This window comes from Sander lucioperca, chromosome 11, assembly GCF_008315115.2.
Source record: "Sander lucioperca isolate FBNREF2018 chromosome 11, SLUC_FBN_1.2, whole genome shotgun sequence".
Classification (NCBI taxonomy): domain Eukaryota; kingdom Metazoa; phylum Chordata; class Actinopteri; order Perciformes; family Percidae; genus Sander; species Sander lucioperca.
In genome coordinates, this window is record NC_050183.1 from 21,840,811 (window position 1) to 21,860,411 (window position 19,601).

Genomic DNA, 19,601 nt, shown 5'->3' on the forward strand with positions numbered 1-19,601 from the left:
GTTCTATGTTCTGTGCAAAATGTTCTATTAAAGAAAAGATAGAAAATAAATATTTGTGTGTGCTGTAAAGTGGTTAGAAAAAATGAAATCGGAATTGGCTAAAATCGGTATCGGCTGGCCTAACTCAAAGAAAATCGGAATCGGCCTAGAAAGTTGTAATCGGTGCATCTCTAGTCTGGCTAAGACACCGACTCTTGTACAGTGAGTCTGGCAAGTCTTACTTAATCGTGTTGACATATAAAGATTAGGAAGGGGCAGCACCTGATTCGTTATCCAAATTTTTTATTTGATGAACATCTACAGTATATATTACATAAGTACTGCCTACAGAAATGGTACATTTTGTTTATCTCTTCAAAACTTTTTGTGTATTTACTAGAAACATAATTTCTACTTCTTTAAAGTAGTCGGTATTGACAACTGTGTGTTGCTCAGTATGAACAACCAAGCAAACTCCATCTGTTGAGTTTGCTTTTGGGCAGGGGCTTGTAAATATACCTTGTTTTAAGACTTTTTTGTGGAAACTACTTCTTTAATATTACTAAACTTTACATCACATTATATATTTATGGCTACCTAACTAACCATGTTCATAGGTCTCTTGAAGAGTCAAAGTATTTGTACTTTCATAAAAAAAAAAAAAACAGAAAAGTGCACACTGAAAGGAGACTTCCCAGACTAATTTAGCCAGACAGCATTAGCCAAACTACAACCAAAATTCATGTCACATGAAAAACTCCTTGACACATTCAGAACAAAAGGCAGATCAGTGACATTCAGCATTCAACAAACTCCACAACCACCAAATACGACATCAACCAATCCAGAGGCACACATTCACAGACAAGACAGGTGAGGAGGCGGATAAAGAGGTGGGCAGGGTTGGCTCCTCCCCCAGTGCAAGTGGCTCTACCTTTTTTGTGGGCAATCGTCCTGTTAAAGTTTGCAAGAAACTGGCGCTCTCAGTGTGCGAAGACATGCGATTGCCACAGCGCTCCATGGCCTATGGGTGGGATGAATGGAACGGTGACAACAACGTTAGTGGAAGAGCAACGGGAGCGTGGGGTTGCACCTTTTTCCTCAGCACACAGGGAAAATGCGTCTGCTGGGTCACACGCACCCACACACACATGCACACTACACACTTTTGTGATCTCTTGCACACACTTGTCACACATGAAGACACAAAACAATTAGACACAGGACAGGGCCACAACACTTAAAAGCGTTCCCATAATCCAAAACAGTCAAGATACATCGGCAGTTTGAGTGCCTTAAAAGGAGGGATGCAAAATGGCTGCATAAGGGGCTAAGAGACCAAGTGAAGACATCATATTGGTTTTCTTTTCCTTAATGTTGCAGCCAATGCTTAATGATGTGCAATTCTGCATCCCTCCAGGAGAATACAATACTTCAGAGATGTAAAATGGCATAAGGGAAAACCATCCTTAAAATGTATTATTATCGGTAGGTAGACGGACATAATGTTCCAATCCAGGTTAAATGCTGATAATGTGTGTGCTCTGGCAATGTTGGCACAATTCATTTCATGTTGTAATCTAGCTGTCATTTTATTTTGGTTTCTTGACATTCATAATATGCAATGTGTAAATTAGTGACAAACATAGGCGTATGTCATGGCAACTTAAAATGACAGAGGACATAACATAACATGAAGATGAAAAGTGAAGCTGACAAATGACATCACGCATGTAGACAGACACACTCTCACACTCACAGATATACAATGCTCCATTGACAAAGTGAATGCTGTGTAGGGTTAGTAGAAAGGCATGCAGGGATACTAGCTGAGAGTGGAGACTGTGAGGTTAAAGCAGAGAGAGTACATCATTGTGTTAGAAGTACAAGGGAGAAAGGGAAATAATAGATGAAATTAAATTAACGCAAAGAAAAATCTACTCCGTGGATAAAGATGATTTCTAACACTACTCTTTTTCTCTACAACTCCCACAATCCTCTGTGAAATATATACACATAAAAAGATCACGGAATGTCTTGGTTTTGAGTTTAGCAATAACTAACAACTGTAAACCAAAAAACGGCAGGCAAGCTTGACATAGAAAAAAAAAAAAATAGGAAGGCCAACTATGTCTAAGAAATTGCTGCCATGAATAACTCTGGTAAACTGGCACAGAAATATTTGGATTTAGACTTTGTGTCTTTTTATTTAAGTACTGAGAAAAAGGGAGGTGTTAGATATGTCAAGTCAAGAGGCATGACACCTGAGACTCTAGTGTGAGAGATAAAGGGTCATGGAGGCGGCTGTGACTCCCATTTACTATGGGATCATGGGAGAATTGTGATTTAAGGTTTACCAGAATACTGTAATATTCTGAAGTTTTGGTCTTTTATGTCTTTGTGGTACACTAGTCACGTTGTATGGTTTAGAAATCTCTAGTAAAAAGTTAGCAAAAAATGTTTGCCAATCATAGTAATGTGACTAAAAACCTCCAGAGGTAGCTTCAGTTAAGTATAAATTAAAGATGTGATCATGACAACACATAAAAGAGAATGTAAAAAAAAAAATGTAAACATACTCATTAGGGAAAATATGGATTGCCCCAATTTTCATCTTTCTTTCAGTATCTCTAGTCAAGTACACAAATAAACCAAAACTCCAAATATGCCAGTATCCCTTCAAGGTGAATAAGGTGAGTTGTTTTTGTAGTGAGGCAAAGTGGAGGACAGGGCATTCATAAAACCACCTGCATGGTTTCTGGAGCAGACCCAGGGCTGGATCCCCAGGGGGCACTCTTACAGCCCATGGTGTGCACCCACGAGTTGGAGCGGTCTAAGCCCTAGGCGTGCCAAGGTCAAAGAACACAAGGCAGGCAGGAAGCAAGGGAATGAGTGAGCAGCACGGGGGAAGGAGGAGGGAAGGAATAATGACAGGTTAAAGAGGTTCAGAGGTCAGAACTGCTGGAAGATGCCAAGGGCCCAAAACAGGTTAGCTGTCAGTAAATTCAAAATTTAAATCATCACCACAGAGGAGCAAAGCACAAAGGTTATCTCTCTCGCTGTCCCTTTCTGTGTAAGAAATAACTTCCCCTCCCTCAGAGACAAGAGAAGAAAGGTTTAGTATTAGCAGCAAAGGTAACATTCATTATTAAACAAGGGGCTGCATTCACTCACTGATCAGATACTTTTGAAATAAATAAAAACATGTTTGAAGAGGGAAATCCCATATTAAAACAAGACAACATCAATGAAAACAAATACATATAATGCAATAAAAAGAAACAAAACCAGTAGAGACAGACACGGCTAAGCTATTCTTAATGACTATTGAAACAATGTGCTATTGTATCTTCTTGACAACATCTGCTGTCTGAAGTGTGTAAACTAAAATGTCTCTTATGCGTTTCACAACCTGCACACACTGAGCACTGGGTGCATACGCATATGTGTGGGTGCCAGGTTACTGTTACAGCGGTTATAGAGATAAGATGTCCAATCTTATGTTTACGCATCAGCTATACAGTTTACATGTGATAAAATATCACCCTGGGTCACTGTGCACATGGAAGGCCTCTGCCTTGATGTGGATTAAGAACTTTAGAGTAGAGTTCAGTAAAATCACCTTACATGAGCGTGTCTAAAATACATAAAAAAATCAAAGAGAGCTGCTGGACTACTGCAATGTTACATATTTAACTCTGATATCTGACATCCATGTGTAGTGTGCACAAGCCAGATATTGCAATAAGGCTAAGTGCCAAAAAATTATGTCTATCAACACTGCTGGTTCTGTCCACATTAGGACCACATGTAACATTTTAAGTTTGAGCGCCTCTTTCATGCCTCAACAGAAAATCAACAGAAAAGTACTGAGAAAAAAACAAGTTATAGGCTTATGTATAACCAAAGATATCGTTTGAAGACCTTACCTTGCTGCCAATGATGGAGCGAACCTCATCGTCAGGAGAGGTGGGTGTGCCGGAGATGTCAGGGTTACTGTTGCTAAGGCTACGGGAGCGGTTGAGGTTAAGGCTGGCTGGTCGAACAGCTGAGCGAGCCATGGTGGCATAGTGAACCGAACCTCCCAACCCTCCCGGGCCTGGGACAACACACAGAGGAAGGAAAATTGAACAACTGGGATGTAATGGGAATAACTACTTCTACAAAGCCAGTGTGGGTCCATGTCATTGGCTGCATGTTAACTCTACTCCCAATGCACACATTTAAATTAGTACCAAATCTTATCAAAAAGCCTTCATCTTGCATGTAGTGAACACACAGATAAGAAGCTCACAAACTTATTTATTCATAAGTGATTATAGTTCCATGGAGCAATCAATGAGTACAAGCCCATACAGAGCCTGTACGGGCAAGCTGTTAGAAAACAAGCGGAAAGAATCACTGCAGACTCTCTACACCCTCTCTTTCCTAAATATGAACTTGCCATCAGGAATAACATTCTGTGTGCCGAGATGTAAAACAACTAGACTAAAGTTATCGTTTATCCCAACGTCCATCAAGCTGCTGAACTCCAAAAGTAAATCTTAGCACAGCAGAGCAGGGGTGCAATAAATACACAGCACTTTTTGCACTTCGCACTTTCATTATTACAGTTAATTCTTAGGATGTTGTGTTGTCTGTGCTGTCATTTTGTGTCCTAGACGCTTTGTTGATCTTATGTTTATGTTGATTTTAGAATGTTTTTTCTGTTACATGTTTATGTTGTGAAGCAACAGATTGTAGCACTGTGTCCAAGACAAATTTCCCCTCGGGGACAAAGTGTATTCTCTTCTATTCTCTAATGTGTCTTGTAGGGGATGGTTAGTTAGCTAATATGGGACTGATTGCAGAAAATCATGTACCACACGTAAAGTGCTCAACCAAAATGGAATATTACTTGAAGAAATGAATGTACTTTTACATTTAGAGGGAAGAATAATTAAATACAAATTAAGATAAAAAAAAGTGGTGGGCCATATCTACCTGTTAAAGATGAGTTGGGGTCTGTGTTGAACAGGCAGAAGACAAAATGGATGTGAGAGGGAAAAAAAATAAGAAAAAAAAGAAATAAAAGAAGAAAAATTATGGCAGGTAGTTTTGATAATTAGACACCCAATGAAGGTGAGTTGGGGGTTAGATGAGGTTAACTTAAAAGGAGAAAACAGAAAAACAGGTATAGAATAAAGAAAAATGTGATGTGGTTAACTGAATTGGCAGTAAAATACCTGGAGAGGGTGAGTTGGGGTCAGTGCTGGGCAAGCGGAAGACGTAGTGGATGTAAGAGGACAGCAGGCCGTTGCGGCCATGCATGTCCTGGCTGGTGTCCAAGTACTTATGAAGCCGGTTCACTATGGATGCCATGACCTCGAAGGACGCCTGGCCCAGGTTCACTGAACACACACAGGATGACTCACATGAGATCAGATTATCACACAGCAAGACATTTCTCAGCCTAAATATTTAGACCTTTTTTTATGTCTCCTAAATATTGTTTTTACAAATATTTTTGGAGGTGTAATTATTGTAATTATTCAGATGGCTGTCTTAGAAGATGTGGGAATGGTCCTTTAAAATGTAAAGTTTACATCAGGAAAGGTTTTTTTTTTTTTTTAAGAGTAACCATGACGTTTGCATGTATTCAAATTCTATGTAAAAACATAATACTATATGTTAGACACAGTTTATTGTAACTGCAGATGCAGCAGTGATAAATCTGAGCTTGATACGGGGTGCTACTATGTAGCAAGAATCCCTGTTGCCATGACCAAATTTAGGAAATTGTTTAACCTTAACTTATATCTATTATCTCTGTAAAGAAAATCAAAATCTACAGCTTGAAGTGGGACAACTGATACCTAATTGTACTTGGCAGATTTACCATCACCTCCAAGCTGTTCCTAAATCACTGTGTGATCTCATGCTTTTAGTTAAGTGTAAAACAATATCATACCTATCTGCCCAGCAATGACTGGCGGTCGCACTACAAGCAACACCAACTTGTCAAGTAGAAGGTGAAGGAATCGAACCACTGGCTCCAGCTGGGAAGAGTTGAGCGCCGCAATGCTGGACTTCAGCTCGGCCTCCAGGTTGTTCTCCATGATGCGCATGTCTCCTATCCTGACTGGGAACATGTGCTCGTCCAGGGCGTGTACCAAGGCAAAGAACTTATCCAGGTACTGGTCCTGGAGAGGGAGAGTGGTAGGGGTATAAAGGAGAGGAGAGAGTGAGAAATGTGTTGGCAAAGCAAATGCATTCAAGGCGATATAGAAAGACACAGAGGGTAAAGGAACAGAAGAGAAGAAGAGAGAGATGATAAAGATGGATGGAGAGTAAAGAAAGCAAAAAGAAGAAGCTTAGAATAAAAACACCATAATAGTGTAAAGGCAGAGAAAGGCAAGGAGAAGAACGGGGGAAGAAAGTCGACAAACAAAAGTAAGCTTGGATCTACTCGTCTGTAAGTTGGCTCACCAAGAGGAAACCGAAAACAACAAACGTTACTACAAGAACACAGTAAGATCCAGCAAGTCTAATCCTCGCCAGGAGCAGTGATTTATGAGCACATTAGTCTCAGTTAGGTTCCTAGGGACCACAGTCAAGCCCCCCCACATCCCAGCCGACACAGAGATGGAGTAGACCTCAGTAAATTACTGCCCAGGCAAGCTTCACCCACTAACAAACTGGTGCTGTGGAGAAGTTACAGTCTAAATGTGAAAACACTGTTCCTGTTTATTGAAATTTTAAATGATAACCAGTGTAATGCTTATGAAAATGGTTCTACAGCAACTGATACTACTACATTAAAACTATGCTTCTTCATTCCTGCAAAGCAGGTTATTTTAGTCATAAGGTTTTAATTTTCCAGCAGTATGTTCTCTCTGCTCAAATGTATAACAACAGGGGAGAAGTGTAAGAGTAAGGAGGATGAGAGGGGATGAAGGTTGATCCCCAACTCCCCAAAAACAGTGTCAGTAAAACTTTTGTATACAGTACTGTTACCTGTGTGTGAATGGTTGAAACAGATACCACTTCCACATTGAATACTCCTCGATGGTTGTCCACCCACTTCATCCCTGGGAGAGGAACCTAAAGTACACAGTAAATATGTGCTGCATTGGCGAAATGAACATTTTACAAGCAGTGGAAATGAACATTTGGTCACTGTGCGTAGAAGGCTGGGTTTTTCTTTAATCAAAAAGGTTTAAAGGCTTTTCCGAAACCTTTCCTTCTCACCCCAAAGTTAAACAAAGAGGTGAGCAAGTGTTGATGATGTTCCCTTTTTATATATAAACATTAGGGTACTGCGGGACTCCCTGACATCATGCTGCATTCATAGGACATTACTGTAAACATCTTGTAAAGCAAAAACTACAAACTTGGAGGGAAAACAAATATTACAGCTGCTCTTTATAAATACGTCTGTATTAAATTCATACTTGTTTCATATTTATACTGTAAAACAATTGCATTCTTAAAAAAACGGTGTCTTACATCTGGTGAGAGAACAGAGTAGGATTGTGGTGGTTTTTCCAGAGACACGGGCAGACAGAAATGTCCCGTTCGCAGACGCCCATTCTGCAGCATGGGGATCCACTACAGAGAGGGAGAAAACATAAATTGAAAGAAAACACAAGACAAAAAAACATTTTTCATTTAGTACACATTCTAAATTGACCGGTTAGTGTGTGCACTTGTGAATGAGCATGTCTAAGTTTAAACCTTTGCCGGCAAGAACATTGCAATAGTGAGAGTGCAAACAGCCATTCCCTACAACCGCGGTAACAGCCTATGTGGTGATTGTAGCTGTGCCAGTGACTGTTACCTACCGTGTATCCCACAGGGGTCTCCAGTGGTGTGTTCTGCTTCTGCTGGCAGCTGACATGGTAAAAGGTGAAGAGAATATGGTGGTGGTCCGACAAGGAGGCAGGCAGCTTGATCTTGACCTCATCATGAAAGTCAGGGGATCTATTGATAGCAATAAGTAACAATAATACAAAGCTATTTAACAACAATGTTGCAAGCTGCTTTAGATTTAATAAATTGATAGATTAGGAAAGACAACTACCCATAATATATTTGCTTCAGAACTACATAGAAAGGTTTAGTCATAAGGGTCAGGATGCCATCTTAATAGCATTCTACTTAAACCTTATAGTTCTAAATATATCCACAACGACTATGGATTTTAGGAGTGCACGATTCAGAAAATGTCACGATTCGATATTGATTTTTAGGCTCAAGATTCGATTCAAAAACGATTCTCATTTTAAAAAACAATTCACAGTATGTAAATGTAGTTACTTTTCCCATGTGATTGCAGTAGTCATACAATTTAAAAGAAAAGAAACACAACAAATTAAATGTAGTTTGATATTTCTTTATATGTCTTTATACAAAAATAAAAACTTTTGCAACTAAAAACTGCAAATTGCCAAGCTTTGGCCAGCTTTCAAATACATTTAATTCAAGTATAAAATAAAATAAAAAGAGCTTTTCGTTCAGAGTTGGGTGGGAGTTTAGAGCATTGAAAGAGAGTGCGTTGATTGACTGGCATGTTAGGTACTTTAGGTTGTTGTTCGTCCACATCTTTAATGTTAATCTCTGGGTGATGGCGTACCATGTGAGTTCTCAAGTTTGTGGCGTTTCCAAAATACTTAACTTTCGCTTTGCAAAGCCTGCATATAGCATGATTCCTATCAAGTTCCTTCTTCCCCTCGAGGTTATAAAAGCCGAAATGTGCCCAAACTCTCGTCTTCAATGAGGATGGAGCAGGTTGAATAATTCTTTCTGTGAGGTTTGCAAATGTTTGCGCTTACTGAACTACTTCTGCTGCACTCGTTTTTCTTTTGATTATAACAAGTGCCCAGGCGTCAGTGTGAATTCAACACAGTGCCATCTATGGGAATGGCGAGCTAAACTCATTTCAGGACAATAGTATACACGCCATTAGAAAAAAATACAAAATAAATACAAAATATGAATCGATTTTTGGAATTCTATGAATTGATTTTGAATCGGTAGAGGTTGAATCGCGATACGAATGTAAATCGATTTTTTGCACACCCCTAATGGATTTCCCATAGCCTGAACACACAATATAACCAAAACAATGGCTCACTTTAGACAAAGCTTCTGCTAATGGGTACCAGTAAAGTTGTTACCCATTAAAACTCTCTTTTTTTGTATCATGGCTACGACAGTGCACCTGCTTTTCTCTACTGATTGCCTGCTCTGTAGCCAATGCCTTCTCGATACAGATGTGCACTCCAAAAACATGTTTTAAATGGGGAATAAGTCAATCATAAATATCTATAGGGTTCTACCATTGCTTTCACGAGGACTTTTATACATGACTTGTTCTACAAACTATTGAGAATGGTTTGTTTCATGCTTTAAGAGCCTGGCTAGAAAGTTTTACAAACTTTTTTAGTACATTTTCATCCATGCATGTACAAATATGCAAATCAATTGAAATCTCTGAATATTCTATTTCCAGCTGAGCCCATTTATAACCTGGGAATCTGTGTCTCAATAGAGCAGGGGTTCATATTGGAAGTCAAGTGATCTAAAAAGAAAGAAATTACTTAACGCATCATAACTTACTTCGACATAATTCTTTTACTCCCACATTGCAGCCCAATGCCGAGAAACAAAACAACCCCCAACTACAGCAGGCCCATTAACAAACCCACTAGGATTGCCTTAGAGCTGGAAATGAACAAAACTGCGTAAAAAGGTCACAGAAGGGCCTTCATATCGAACGAAACAAGTGCCAAGGACACCACTTGACAATATCCAGAAGGTTGACTTCAGCTATTCTTTAATGAACACCAATAAAGGTTGGTAGAGTAATGGAGGTGTAATCGTAGATTGTTCGGTGATGTAAAATTAAAGAAGGATACTACTGGACCGAATGGAAGCATGGTATTGCTATTTATATTATTTAGGTCAAAATGTTGGTATATTTAGATTATTTTTAGCTACGTTTCATCACCATTCCAATCACATGTTCCCTACAGCACTCTTTAGAGAATATTATAAAGACAAAGAACCTACCTGTTATGGTACACCACAGCGGTATAGGCTTCTTTAGCAAAATCTGCACAGCTGGACTTCCCAAATATCACCTAGGGGATTAGAAAAATACTGACATTCAGATGGTTATGAAGCCATGTTACAATGAATTATAGCCATAGCATATTTGGTAGTATGCACACAGCTGTAGAATAATGCAGTGATGTTACATTGCACAGCTTTGCCATACAACCACACTTTACCATCAAATGGCAAAAGTCCTTAGCTGTCAACACAGCAACACATACAACTAAGATGACTGACTAGACTAAGATAAATTCAAAAACAATAACTGTTTTCTTTCATCTTCTCATCATGGCGTACCGGCATTGCATTGTTTGGATCCTCTCCATTCATAAATTGCACTTTGACTGTGATGTTGCGGGCAGAGCCTTGGCGGTTGGCAAAGTTAAGACTTTGAGGGTTCACATACAGCAGATTCCTAAAAGACAGACATGCACACGGACACAAAGAAAACAAGACACAAAATAAATTATGTCATTTAATTAACTGCAAAGAATTATGTCAATCTATAAAACGTTTGAGTTAATGGTTAACATCCACAAAAAAGGCATCTGAAGTAAACCATCATAATTTCAACGTACAACATTAATTTTATAGTATGTAAAACATATGATGGCAAATAGCATTAGCTTGACAGCTCTAGAGGTTGAGAGATCATCAAGAAAGTAACCATCATGTAAACAATTCAAATTACATAATATAACAGCAATCTTCTGCGGGCATTAATTGTATGGTGGGCCTTGGTTGATTCTGCTTCACAACTTGACAGCTAAAACATATGAACTTGTTGTAAGAAATTGTTTCAAATACATTTTGGAATAAAATACAGAAAGTGGTTGGGGAATTTTACAGTTCTGATCATTGTTGTCATTATTGTCAGCAAAAGTAATGGTACTATACTGTCAAAAACACTGGTTACTAAACTGATGTGAAGTGGGAGGAGGTCCTACAATAGGAAGTGCAAAGTAACCCGGGATCAGCTGAAAAAACCGCAATGACGTAGTCAAGTCCGTGGGGGACGGCTCTGCAGAGACCACAGCTGGAACCACATCTGACAAGGAAGCGTGGGAATCTCGTCTGTCTTATTATTAGAATCATTCCCTGGTTCTGTTACCCTAAATCTATGTCCTACCAATAACAATGGCAGCTTTAAAGTGGGTTGTTGAACTTGAACTGAAATAGACCCCAAGAGGACTTTGCTGTTTAAAATCTGTAATCCCCATAAAAGCACAGGACGAAGAGTCACTGATTGGTCAGTATACCTCATCAGATTCAACTGTGGTTAATAAGTAATCATGAATACTGTAAAAGCAAACTCTGCATTGCAAACTCTATAGGTCTCCCAATACACTCCCAACTGTACGATGACGGCTACTCACCTTCCCCCTTTTGAGACCAGAGGCTACATAAGGGGGCAAAGTCATTGTTTGTGGACTCTATACATATATCCGAATAAGTTTCTCACCAGTAGTATATGTAACAAAGTCACTCTCTAGGCAACTCTTTATAGGCAACCCTGTCACCATTTCACACTGATTTTACACATATTCTTTTAAATCAATATGGTTAAAAAAAACAAGAATTTTAAACAAGCCCAATTTAGGTTAAATAGTTTAAAACAAAACCATTTTTTTTAATTGAGAATTGAAAATAATCTTAGATCAACAAACCTTAGATTATCCCTAAATTTAGTTTAATTTAACTCTTCTTAGTCAACCCAAGTGTCTGTCTCCTTAAAGTACAAAAATCTGTGAAAAGCTGGTCAAGATGTTAAAGATCTGCTAAAGCGCAACTAAATATAAACAGACAGATGCCAATTAGGTGCTACAATAGTGAGTGAACGTGACTTTTATTTTCACCCTAGGTTTAACAAAGGATGGGGCGGTGCCGCTGGATGAAGGTATCCACACTGTCCAACCATAGAACAAAGGACTGACTCACAACATGTTATCAGAGAGGCCCTCTGACCCAGAGGTCAACATAAGAGGTGATCAATGCATGGAATTACAATTGTAAAAAGGTACCACAGCAATATCTCAGGGATAACTGAGAGTATGCATGGTAAGAATCATTATAGCAACTAATCCAGCAGTATGGACAATTAAAAGTTAGACTGAAATTAGAAGTCACAAAACTAACACTTCCACAAAACAAACATACCAGCGGACAGAGGGCATCTCGTTATCTAAACTGACTGCTGAGGTGGTTCAATGCTGATTTATCGAGTGAAAATTCAATTGCAAATTCAAACTTGGTCAGAACATGCCAGCGCCAGGGAGAAAGCAGGCTATATCAGGTTCAAACCCTTAACCCCCTTGCTGCTAAGCCACAATGCTGACCACTGTGCTGCTGGCATGACGGATACTGAATATCATTACCAGCTTTATGCTGATCAAGCAAATTCATGGCACATTCACTCAGTCTGTGGCCAAATTTTTCTTTTTCATAGGACCCTTTCGTTCTGCTCTGTCCATATGAAAAAAGTAGCAGTCCCTCATTACTGAGAACTGAGGTAATCCATCCTTATAACCGCAAATTACTAGAGAAAGCTCATTAAGATGACTGTGTGGTATTTTTAAGTGCATTGTAACAGCCTAAGTGTCACAATGTTTCCATTTAAGCGAATGTACTTTTTTCCTTATAATGTAACAATATTTTCCTTTTCCATAGAGGACTAACCAGCTGACTAATGAAAAGATACTTAATAATAAACAGTAAAACTATATAAAAAAAAGACATTCTCAATGTATACATGCCTGCATGACCGAGAACCAAGTTTGAGCTTTGATTAGCCAAAAAATGCAATGTCTGCATGACATGGCAATTATTCTGTCTTGAAGGCCTTTTTCACACAACATAACAGCTTACTTTAAATGTTTGGAACCACGCATCATGGCGTGCCAAAAGTATAAATATTTATATTCCAATTAAATAGCACACCAAGTCATTTCGCTGATTACGTCCTCCTCCCTGTCTGACTGAAGGTGGACATATTTCACCAACATTGTAGGTCTGCATTAAAGAACTTACTAAGAATTTACCATAAGGATTTGTTTTTACGACAGTACTGAGAGCAACGGAAAGATCCTTTAAAATCCGCAAGCTAATCCGTGAACTATATATTCCCCATCTCACGTCATTAAAAATTATCACACAGGCATGACAGACTTGAAAAAAAAATGACAAGGCTAAGCAATAAAACCAAGATGATGAGTACACACTGTCCAAACTCTCCAACATCATTCATGCCCAGAAGCTCAACCCTGGCGCTGATGACAGGCTCACTCCCCTCTCCACACAAAGAGAGAAGAAGGAGGGGGAGAGAGAGCGCCTGATGCTGGGCTGATTCAGCACGATGCTAAATCAAACCCAAGAGCATTAATTACACACAGCATTATCAATCAGGGCAAAGTGTGTGCAGGGTTATAAGGTTTGAGATTGATCAGACTGACAATCCATCAAAACCCTGTGATGGCTATTGTTGGCTTTCTGCTGATCAGCTAAAGCTCTGCACCACAGATGGCGAACGGGTTAGGGTGTGGTATGGAGAGGGGATTGTGGTTAAATGGGTAGTAGTGAAGGGGGGGTGGGGTGCATATGTCATTTGCTCACTGCTGTGATTTGTTTGTTTGGGAGAGGGAGGGCTCGAGGGGGATTTGGGAGGAGGTGGGGTTACAGAGCTAAAACATACTGTAGTAGGGTTTAATGATCAGCTAATCCCCCCCCCTCCTCTACTGAGAGGGCAGTATATAACACAGGGCAGCCTGCTGCTCTCACATCATTTAAACCGCAAGGAAGTCTAGGTTATAGGCTGAGGGAGAGAAAAGAGGTACAAAGTAGAGGCAACCAAGAGCAGTGCAACACTGTTAGAAAATATTCCACAATCCAGGATTGGACAAGAAAGTCACAATGAAGCTGTTTTGCCTGTTGCTGCTGCTAGCTAGTTCCTCAGGTAGAGAAGAGTACCCCACTCTGCCCTCCCAGGCCCTTACCACAGCACCAAGCCCAACCGAGGCAAAGTCTCGCTTTGCCATGCTGGATGATGTTCGTCTACTCGCAAACGGCCTCCTTCAACTAGGCCAGAGTTTACGGGAGTTTGTCCACAAGACCAAGGGCCAGATCAACGACATCTTCCAAAAGTTGAACATTTTCGACCGCTCTTTCTACCAGCTCTCGGTGGTCACATCTGAGATCAAGGAGGAAGAGGAGGAGTTGAAGAAGACCACCAATTTCTTGAAGGCCAACAATGAGGAGATCAGGAATCTGTCGCTGGAAATCAACTCTAAGATCAACGGCATCCTTCAGGAGCGTACACAGCTGCAGAGCAAAGTGGGGAACCTCGAGGAGCGACTGAAGGGACTGTCGCAGAGCATTATCCCAGCTGATCAGCTTAACGAAATTACAACGCTCAAGGTAAGCAGCGCTGAAGCAATTCCTTTGAGTTCCTTTTCAAGTTTGCATCAGTTAGTGGATACTACTGTATATGCACATCAATAGAAGTGAAAAGTGCACCAAAAGTGCACTAGATGTATTTCGGTTTCCATTTTGCTACTGATAAAATTAGCAATTATACTAATTTAAGAAAAGAAATACTGAAGACAAACGTAAATTCAACCTGTAGTTTTCAGTTTGTACGATTAATGTGACTCAACAGGTGCTCTTTAAAACACTGTAAAATACAACACATGTTGTATGGACAACTAATGTTTTTATTATGGTATTTTCAGGAAGTGATTGAATCTCAAGAAAAAACAATCATCAATCTGCTGAAAGCTGTGCAGGAGCAGCATGATCAGCTTGACAACCAGAAATCCAAGATTAAAAACCTGGAGGACAAGGTAATACCTGTTATCTGTGATTACCTAGTTTGGTACTTAGAGCTATGTATGTAAATTCTGCTTTATGTGGGAATGGAATATTAATATATGGGAAGGGGAAACTTTGCTTTTTCAGGGGCTGACAACATAATTTAACACCGCAGATTAATTTCCATTCTCTTGCAGCTAAACTATGACAGCTTTCAAGATACAGTCGATAAGCCAATGGGTTCAGACCCTGCAGCTCCTGATATGTTTGAATATCTGACAGGAAACACAACTGACCTGGACGTGAATGGTAAAATTATTTTAATTATTTTAAAAGTATTATAGGTTATTATAAAATGTTGACATAAATATGAGATGTCTTAAAATAAAGGAGAATACAAAGGTTTGGGAAAATGCGGATGCATTCATTTTGATTTTCTTAATTGTGTTTCAGACCTCCCCGTGGATTGCAGTGAGTTGTTTAACAAAGGAGAGGCAAACAGTGGAATCTATGTTATCAAGCCAAACCAATCTGAGCCATTCAACGTTTACTGTGAAATGAGTTCAGGTGGGTGAGACTACAGCAATCTAAGCTCTAAGTGAGAGCATCAAAATACTGTTTCTGTATTCTGAAGCACTTACATTAATACAATATATAAAATGAAGTATTGGCATTTATGCATGATTCTAATCAACAAGCAAGGAACAACAAACAATAGGTTATCAAGCTAGATAGCCATAGGAATAGGTTATCCAAAAGGGCAGACAATGGGATGTCTGCCCTTTTACTATCCCATTCACGTTGTCTATGATAAGGAGGCTTCCTGATCCTTGTGTAAACTTTTGTGTGGTTTTTCCAACGGCAACGTCACTTGAAATGTATTGTGTAATCCTTTCTATAGATGGAGGTTCAACTGTCATCCAACGCAGGGTCGATGATTCGGATTTTGACCAGACATGGGACAAGTATGAGAAAGGCTTTGGAGATCTGGAAAGTGAGTATATTTTAACTCTGTCCATTCAAAATATGCCACTTTTAACATTTTGCCAAAACTATACACATTTTGATTTAGACCTTTTCCTTTCTTGTAATACATACAAATTAGTTAATCACCGTTTAAGGAGATATTGTGTATAAATGTAAAGTTAAATACGTAGTTCAAAAAGTACCTATTGGGAATCTGAGTCTACTTTGGTGTAGATGTAAAGTTAAAAGAAATATTATTATCATCACAAAATAAAAGCATCTAAAATAGCGCTACAGCACTGGAACATTTAACCACCTTAACTTGCACATACTTTTTGGTGAGGGGGGAACATTTCCCCTGTTGGCCTGGTCATAGGAAATTGTAATTGTTGCAAATCAGCCCTGAACTGACAAAGTGACTTCCTGTAATGTATGATTACACAGCAAGTTTTTGGCAGCTTTTCAGATACAGCAGTCATTCCACATTTCAAAGTAATGGCTTCTGCAGCCATGCATTTTAGTTGCTACTACCTACCTACCTAATGATTATTCCTTACAGTTTAGTGTAGCAATCCACCGCAGACCAAAGGAAAGTGTCTTACAGGGGTTAAAAAAAAAAAAAACGGATAAATAACTGGATAGAAAAAGTTGTGTGAGAGAAACTATCAATACTAGAAAAACGGTGGACCCCGGGAATTTCCTATTTGAAATCAATTGTAAACTTCTGTGGATGGTACAAAAGAAACAGACACTATCAGTTATCATTTCTTACTTATCCTACAAACAATATTTCCATACAAATAAATCTATAACCTTTGGAGATTTTCTGCAAACTGACAAAAATGTATTTTTCACAAAAGAGATATGCTAACAAGAAAAAAAACTGATGTGTTATACAGAAGACTTCTGGTTGGGCTTGAAGAAGATCCAGAGCCTTACACGGCAGGGAGTTTACATCCTGCGTATTGATGTGGAGGACTGGAAGGCGGTGAAGCACTGGGCTGAGTATAGCTTCTCACTGGAGGGTCCCTCCAAGGGCTACACCATTCATATCAGCCACTTCTCTGGTGACCTGCCTGATGCCATGGCCAACAGCACTGGCATGAGATTCTCCGTAAAAGACAGAAATGATGACAACCACCGAAATTCCAACTGTGCTCGCAGTTACACAGGTAAACAGTTTTACAAGCTGATTCAGCAATGTTTTTTTAGTAGTTTAAAAACACGTATAGAACAAAGTAATTTTGTTAAGACCAAATTCTGTTTTTTTTATAACTTATGTATGTTGTCCTGACCCTTTGGCAGGTGGTTGGTGGTTCAATGCTTGCGGAGAGAACAACCTCAATGGAAGGTATTTGTGGTCGAGGGCAAAAGGACGCTCTATGAGAAGGAAGGGCATTCATTGGAAGCCTGGCACAGGGCCCTCGTATTCCCTCAAGATGACCAAGATAACAGTACGACCAGCTCTGACTGCTGAAAGCTTCAACTGAAGCACACAAGTCATACATTTTCTTACAACACTACTGGCATTTTTCACAAACTAATGCTCAGCCAGAAAGTTCTATAGAAGTGCAAAGTGAAGTTACACAGACAAATTCTTATTTTATCTGCACCATTAAGCTGATTGCTTCCTACCAGCGCTTGCCAGAGGCTGGTGCTGACCAACAGATAATAGGTCAAAAAAGTCACTAGTCAGAAAATGTTAAACTGTCGCAATGATGCAACCATACCACGCAGGCCATTAACCTATTGGGTGTGATCCGGCAAGGACAGTAGACTTGTAATTATGCAACATCTCCATTTGCTTCACTTGCAAAATAGACATTTATTGATCCACATCAGCAACCCGATTCAGTGCTGGCTGCAAAATGCCACAGTACTGCAGTTAGAAAGAAGACTATAAGCAGAGATTTCGAAGCAATTCTAAAAACTGAGATTGCTTGGCTATCTGTTCAGTGAACTTAAATGTATTTGACAGCTTCTATATATTCTATATATTTAAAATGTATATTATCTTTGTGATGTGAAACTGTTGCAAGTTTTCCAGGGGTCACAAATACTAACAGGTTATTAATAAGGCATGCATATTATATAAGTCAATGTTCAAGAGAAACACTGCATCTCCAACATCTCAAAACGTGTCCATAATGGTAAATTGTTGCCAATGAAGGTCTTATCAATGGTGTCCTGGCATTTTACACAGCTTTATCCCTAGTTTCATGAAAAACTATCTACAGTGGGGGGCAATATCAGCAGTCAAACACAGTACAAAAATTGAAGATACAAAGCTTTGGCAGCATAATGATGAGGTTTTTCCCTTTGTTTGTTCTATGTTTTTTTACTCTGTAAAATATTTAAACCATGTTCATGCTATTATATGATCTATGCTGGTATTGTTAGAAAAACATATGTCCTATGTTATTGAGTCATATTGACTCCTGTCCAATATTACAACATAACTAACTGTATTGTAAATGTGCCTCATGCTAACACGTCACCATGACAAGTAGTGATGTGCTCTTACAAATCATATTTATAAAGACAGAATAAAAATCTTGACTAAATGACTATCTAACATGACTACATGTTTTATAGTGTTGATCTATAACTTGAACCAAATACAAGTTTAGAGTGAAAAAAACAAAAGCCAAGAAATGGCTTTGAACCCTAGTATTACATGTAAGATGAAGTACGACCATCAGTCAGTAAGAAAGTATACTCATTCACAAATTTAAAATGATCGCTAAAACAATATATTAATTCAAAATGTGGATGCTTCCATTTGAATGCTATTGCTATAATCTGCAAATATACAGTAATTATATGTGGTAGTTCAAAGTATACAATGTGTTAAGTTTTGCAGCTCAGGGCATGTATCCTCCTGTTTACAGCTTATGAAAACAGGGTTGTCTGATGAAGTTTAGAAACCTAGTAGCACTGTTCAGGTTCAATGACCTCATACAGTATAGTTGACATACACTGTATACGTATACTAGGAATGTATACATAACAATAAGGCGTACTTAATGATTAAAAAAAGAACATTCAAAATAACATCATGATATCCCTTCACTCAGTTCTGCTGACTCTCAATTAGGTCAGGCATTAGGTAATCTACAGTAGGAAGGCACCTGGTTATCTGCAGACAAACAAGGCCTGTGATAGTGACGTCTGGTAAAAAGTGACCTTGACAGAAATAGCACTTGCTCAGATGGAATATGTACGCAGTACACTGGCATGTAACATGAGGTAAACATTAACGAGACAGTGTCAGTCATTACTGTGCATACAGTAGTTTGAATTGATGTGTACTGATTTCTGCAGGTGGAAGATAAAGGCTTTGATTGAGGTGGTTGTCCTTCACTGACTAAATTATCACTGAAGTGAGTTTGCATCCGGCTCATGGAGCATGTGGCATTTTGCCTATTTTTACCTATATATTACCTATAACAAGGCAATCAATATAACTCTCCAAAAAAATATATATCCCGCTTGTAGTCCTTGGATAAGTAAATATCTCCTAAAAAAGCAGTTAAGTAAGAGAATTACTATTGAAATTCAATATTTGTACAGACAGTTAATCAACACATAAGCCAACAGAGCTGTGCCTGAATGACAGGCATGAAATGGCTTGGTTTAAATACATTTCAAATTGATTATCTGATTCATTCAACCTATTGCAAGAAAGCTTTATCTTGACAAATCAAAATACTCTGCAGGCAAAGTTGACTAAACTGAAAGATAAGAAACAAAAG

The 19,601-nt window shown here is 39.0% G+C and overlaps 2 protein-coding genes across 27 annotated transcripts in view; one reads left to right on the forward strand and one right to left on the reverse strand.

The window, feature by feature from the left end:
- The window catches only part of dock7 (dedicator of cytokinesis 7), a 52,244-nt gene that overhangs the window by 20,918 nt on the left and 11,725 nt on the right, over nt 1-19,601 (reverse strand). For 11 of the 26 annotated variants that reach the window (XM_031284007.2, XM_031284006.2, XM_036007671.1 and 8 more), the window contains exons 15-25: nt 10,375-10,492; nt 10,033-10,103; nt 7,803-7,941; nt 7,468-7,569; nt 6,976-7,062; nt 5,930-6,161; nt 5,205-5,369; nt 4,963-4,983; nt 3,909-4,078; nt 2,727-2,819; nt 914-1,003 (exon numbers count right to left, since the gene is read on the reverse strand). In XM_031284007.2, the coding sequence (XP_031139867.1) occupies nt 914-1,003; nt 2,727-2,819; nt 3,909-4,078; nt 4,963-4,983; nt 5,205-5,369; nt 5,930-6,161; nt 6,976-7,062; nt 7,468-7,569; nt 7,803-7,941; nt 10,033-10,103; nt 10,375-10,492 (1,288 nt within the window). The remainder of the gene's footprint in view (nt 1-913; nt 1,004-2,726; nt 2,820-3,908; nt 4,079-4,962; nt 4,984-5,204; nt 5,370-5,929; nt 6,162-6,975; nt 7,063-7,467; nt 7,570-7,802; nt 7,942-10,032; nt 10,104-10,374; nt 10,493-19,601) is intronic. The other 15 variants (XM_031284009.2, XM_031284008.2, XM_031284005.2 and 12 more) reach the window with 5 other exon arrangements.
- On the forward strand, nt 13,843-18,426 carry angptl3 (angiopoietin-like 3). Its single transcript, XM_031284024.2, has 7 exons — nt 13,843-14,487; nt 14,802-14,912; nt 15,078-15,189; nt 15,334-15,447; nt 15,782-15,874; nt 16,746-17,018; nt 17,152-18,426. Exons 1-7 carry the CDS (start codon nt 13,984-13,986, stop codon nt 17,334-17,336), a joined length of 1,392 nt encoding a protein of 463 aa, XP_031139884.1. The 5' UTR covers nt 13,843-13,983; the 3' UTR covers nt 17,337-18,426.

Coding starts and splice junctions, on each gene's coding strand:
- angptl3 (XM_031284024.2), top strand. CDS start 13,984: ATGAAGCTGTTTTGCCTGTTGCTGCTGCTAGCTAGTTCCTCAGGTAGA. Junction 15,190..15,333: donor AACTGACCTGGACGTGAATG/GTAAAATTATTT, acceptor ATTGTGTTTCAG/ACCTCCCCGTGGATTGCAGT. Junction 15,875..16,745: donor AGGCTTTGGAGATCTGGAAA/GTGAGTATATTT, acceptor TGTGTTATACAG/AAGACTTCTGGTTGGGCTTG.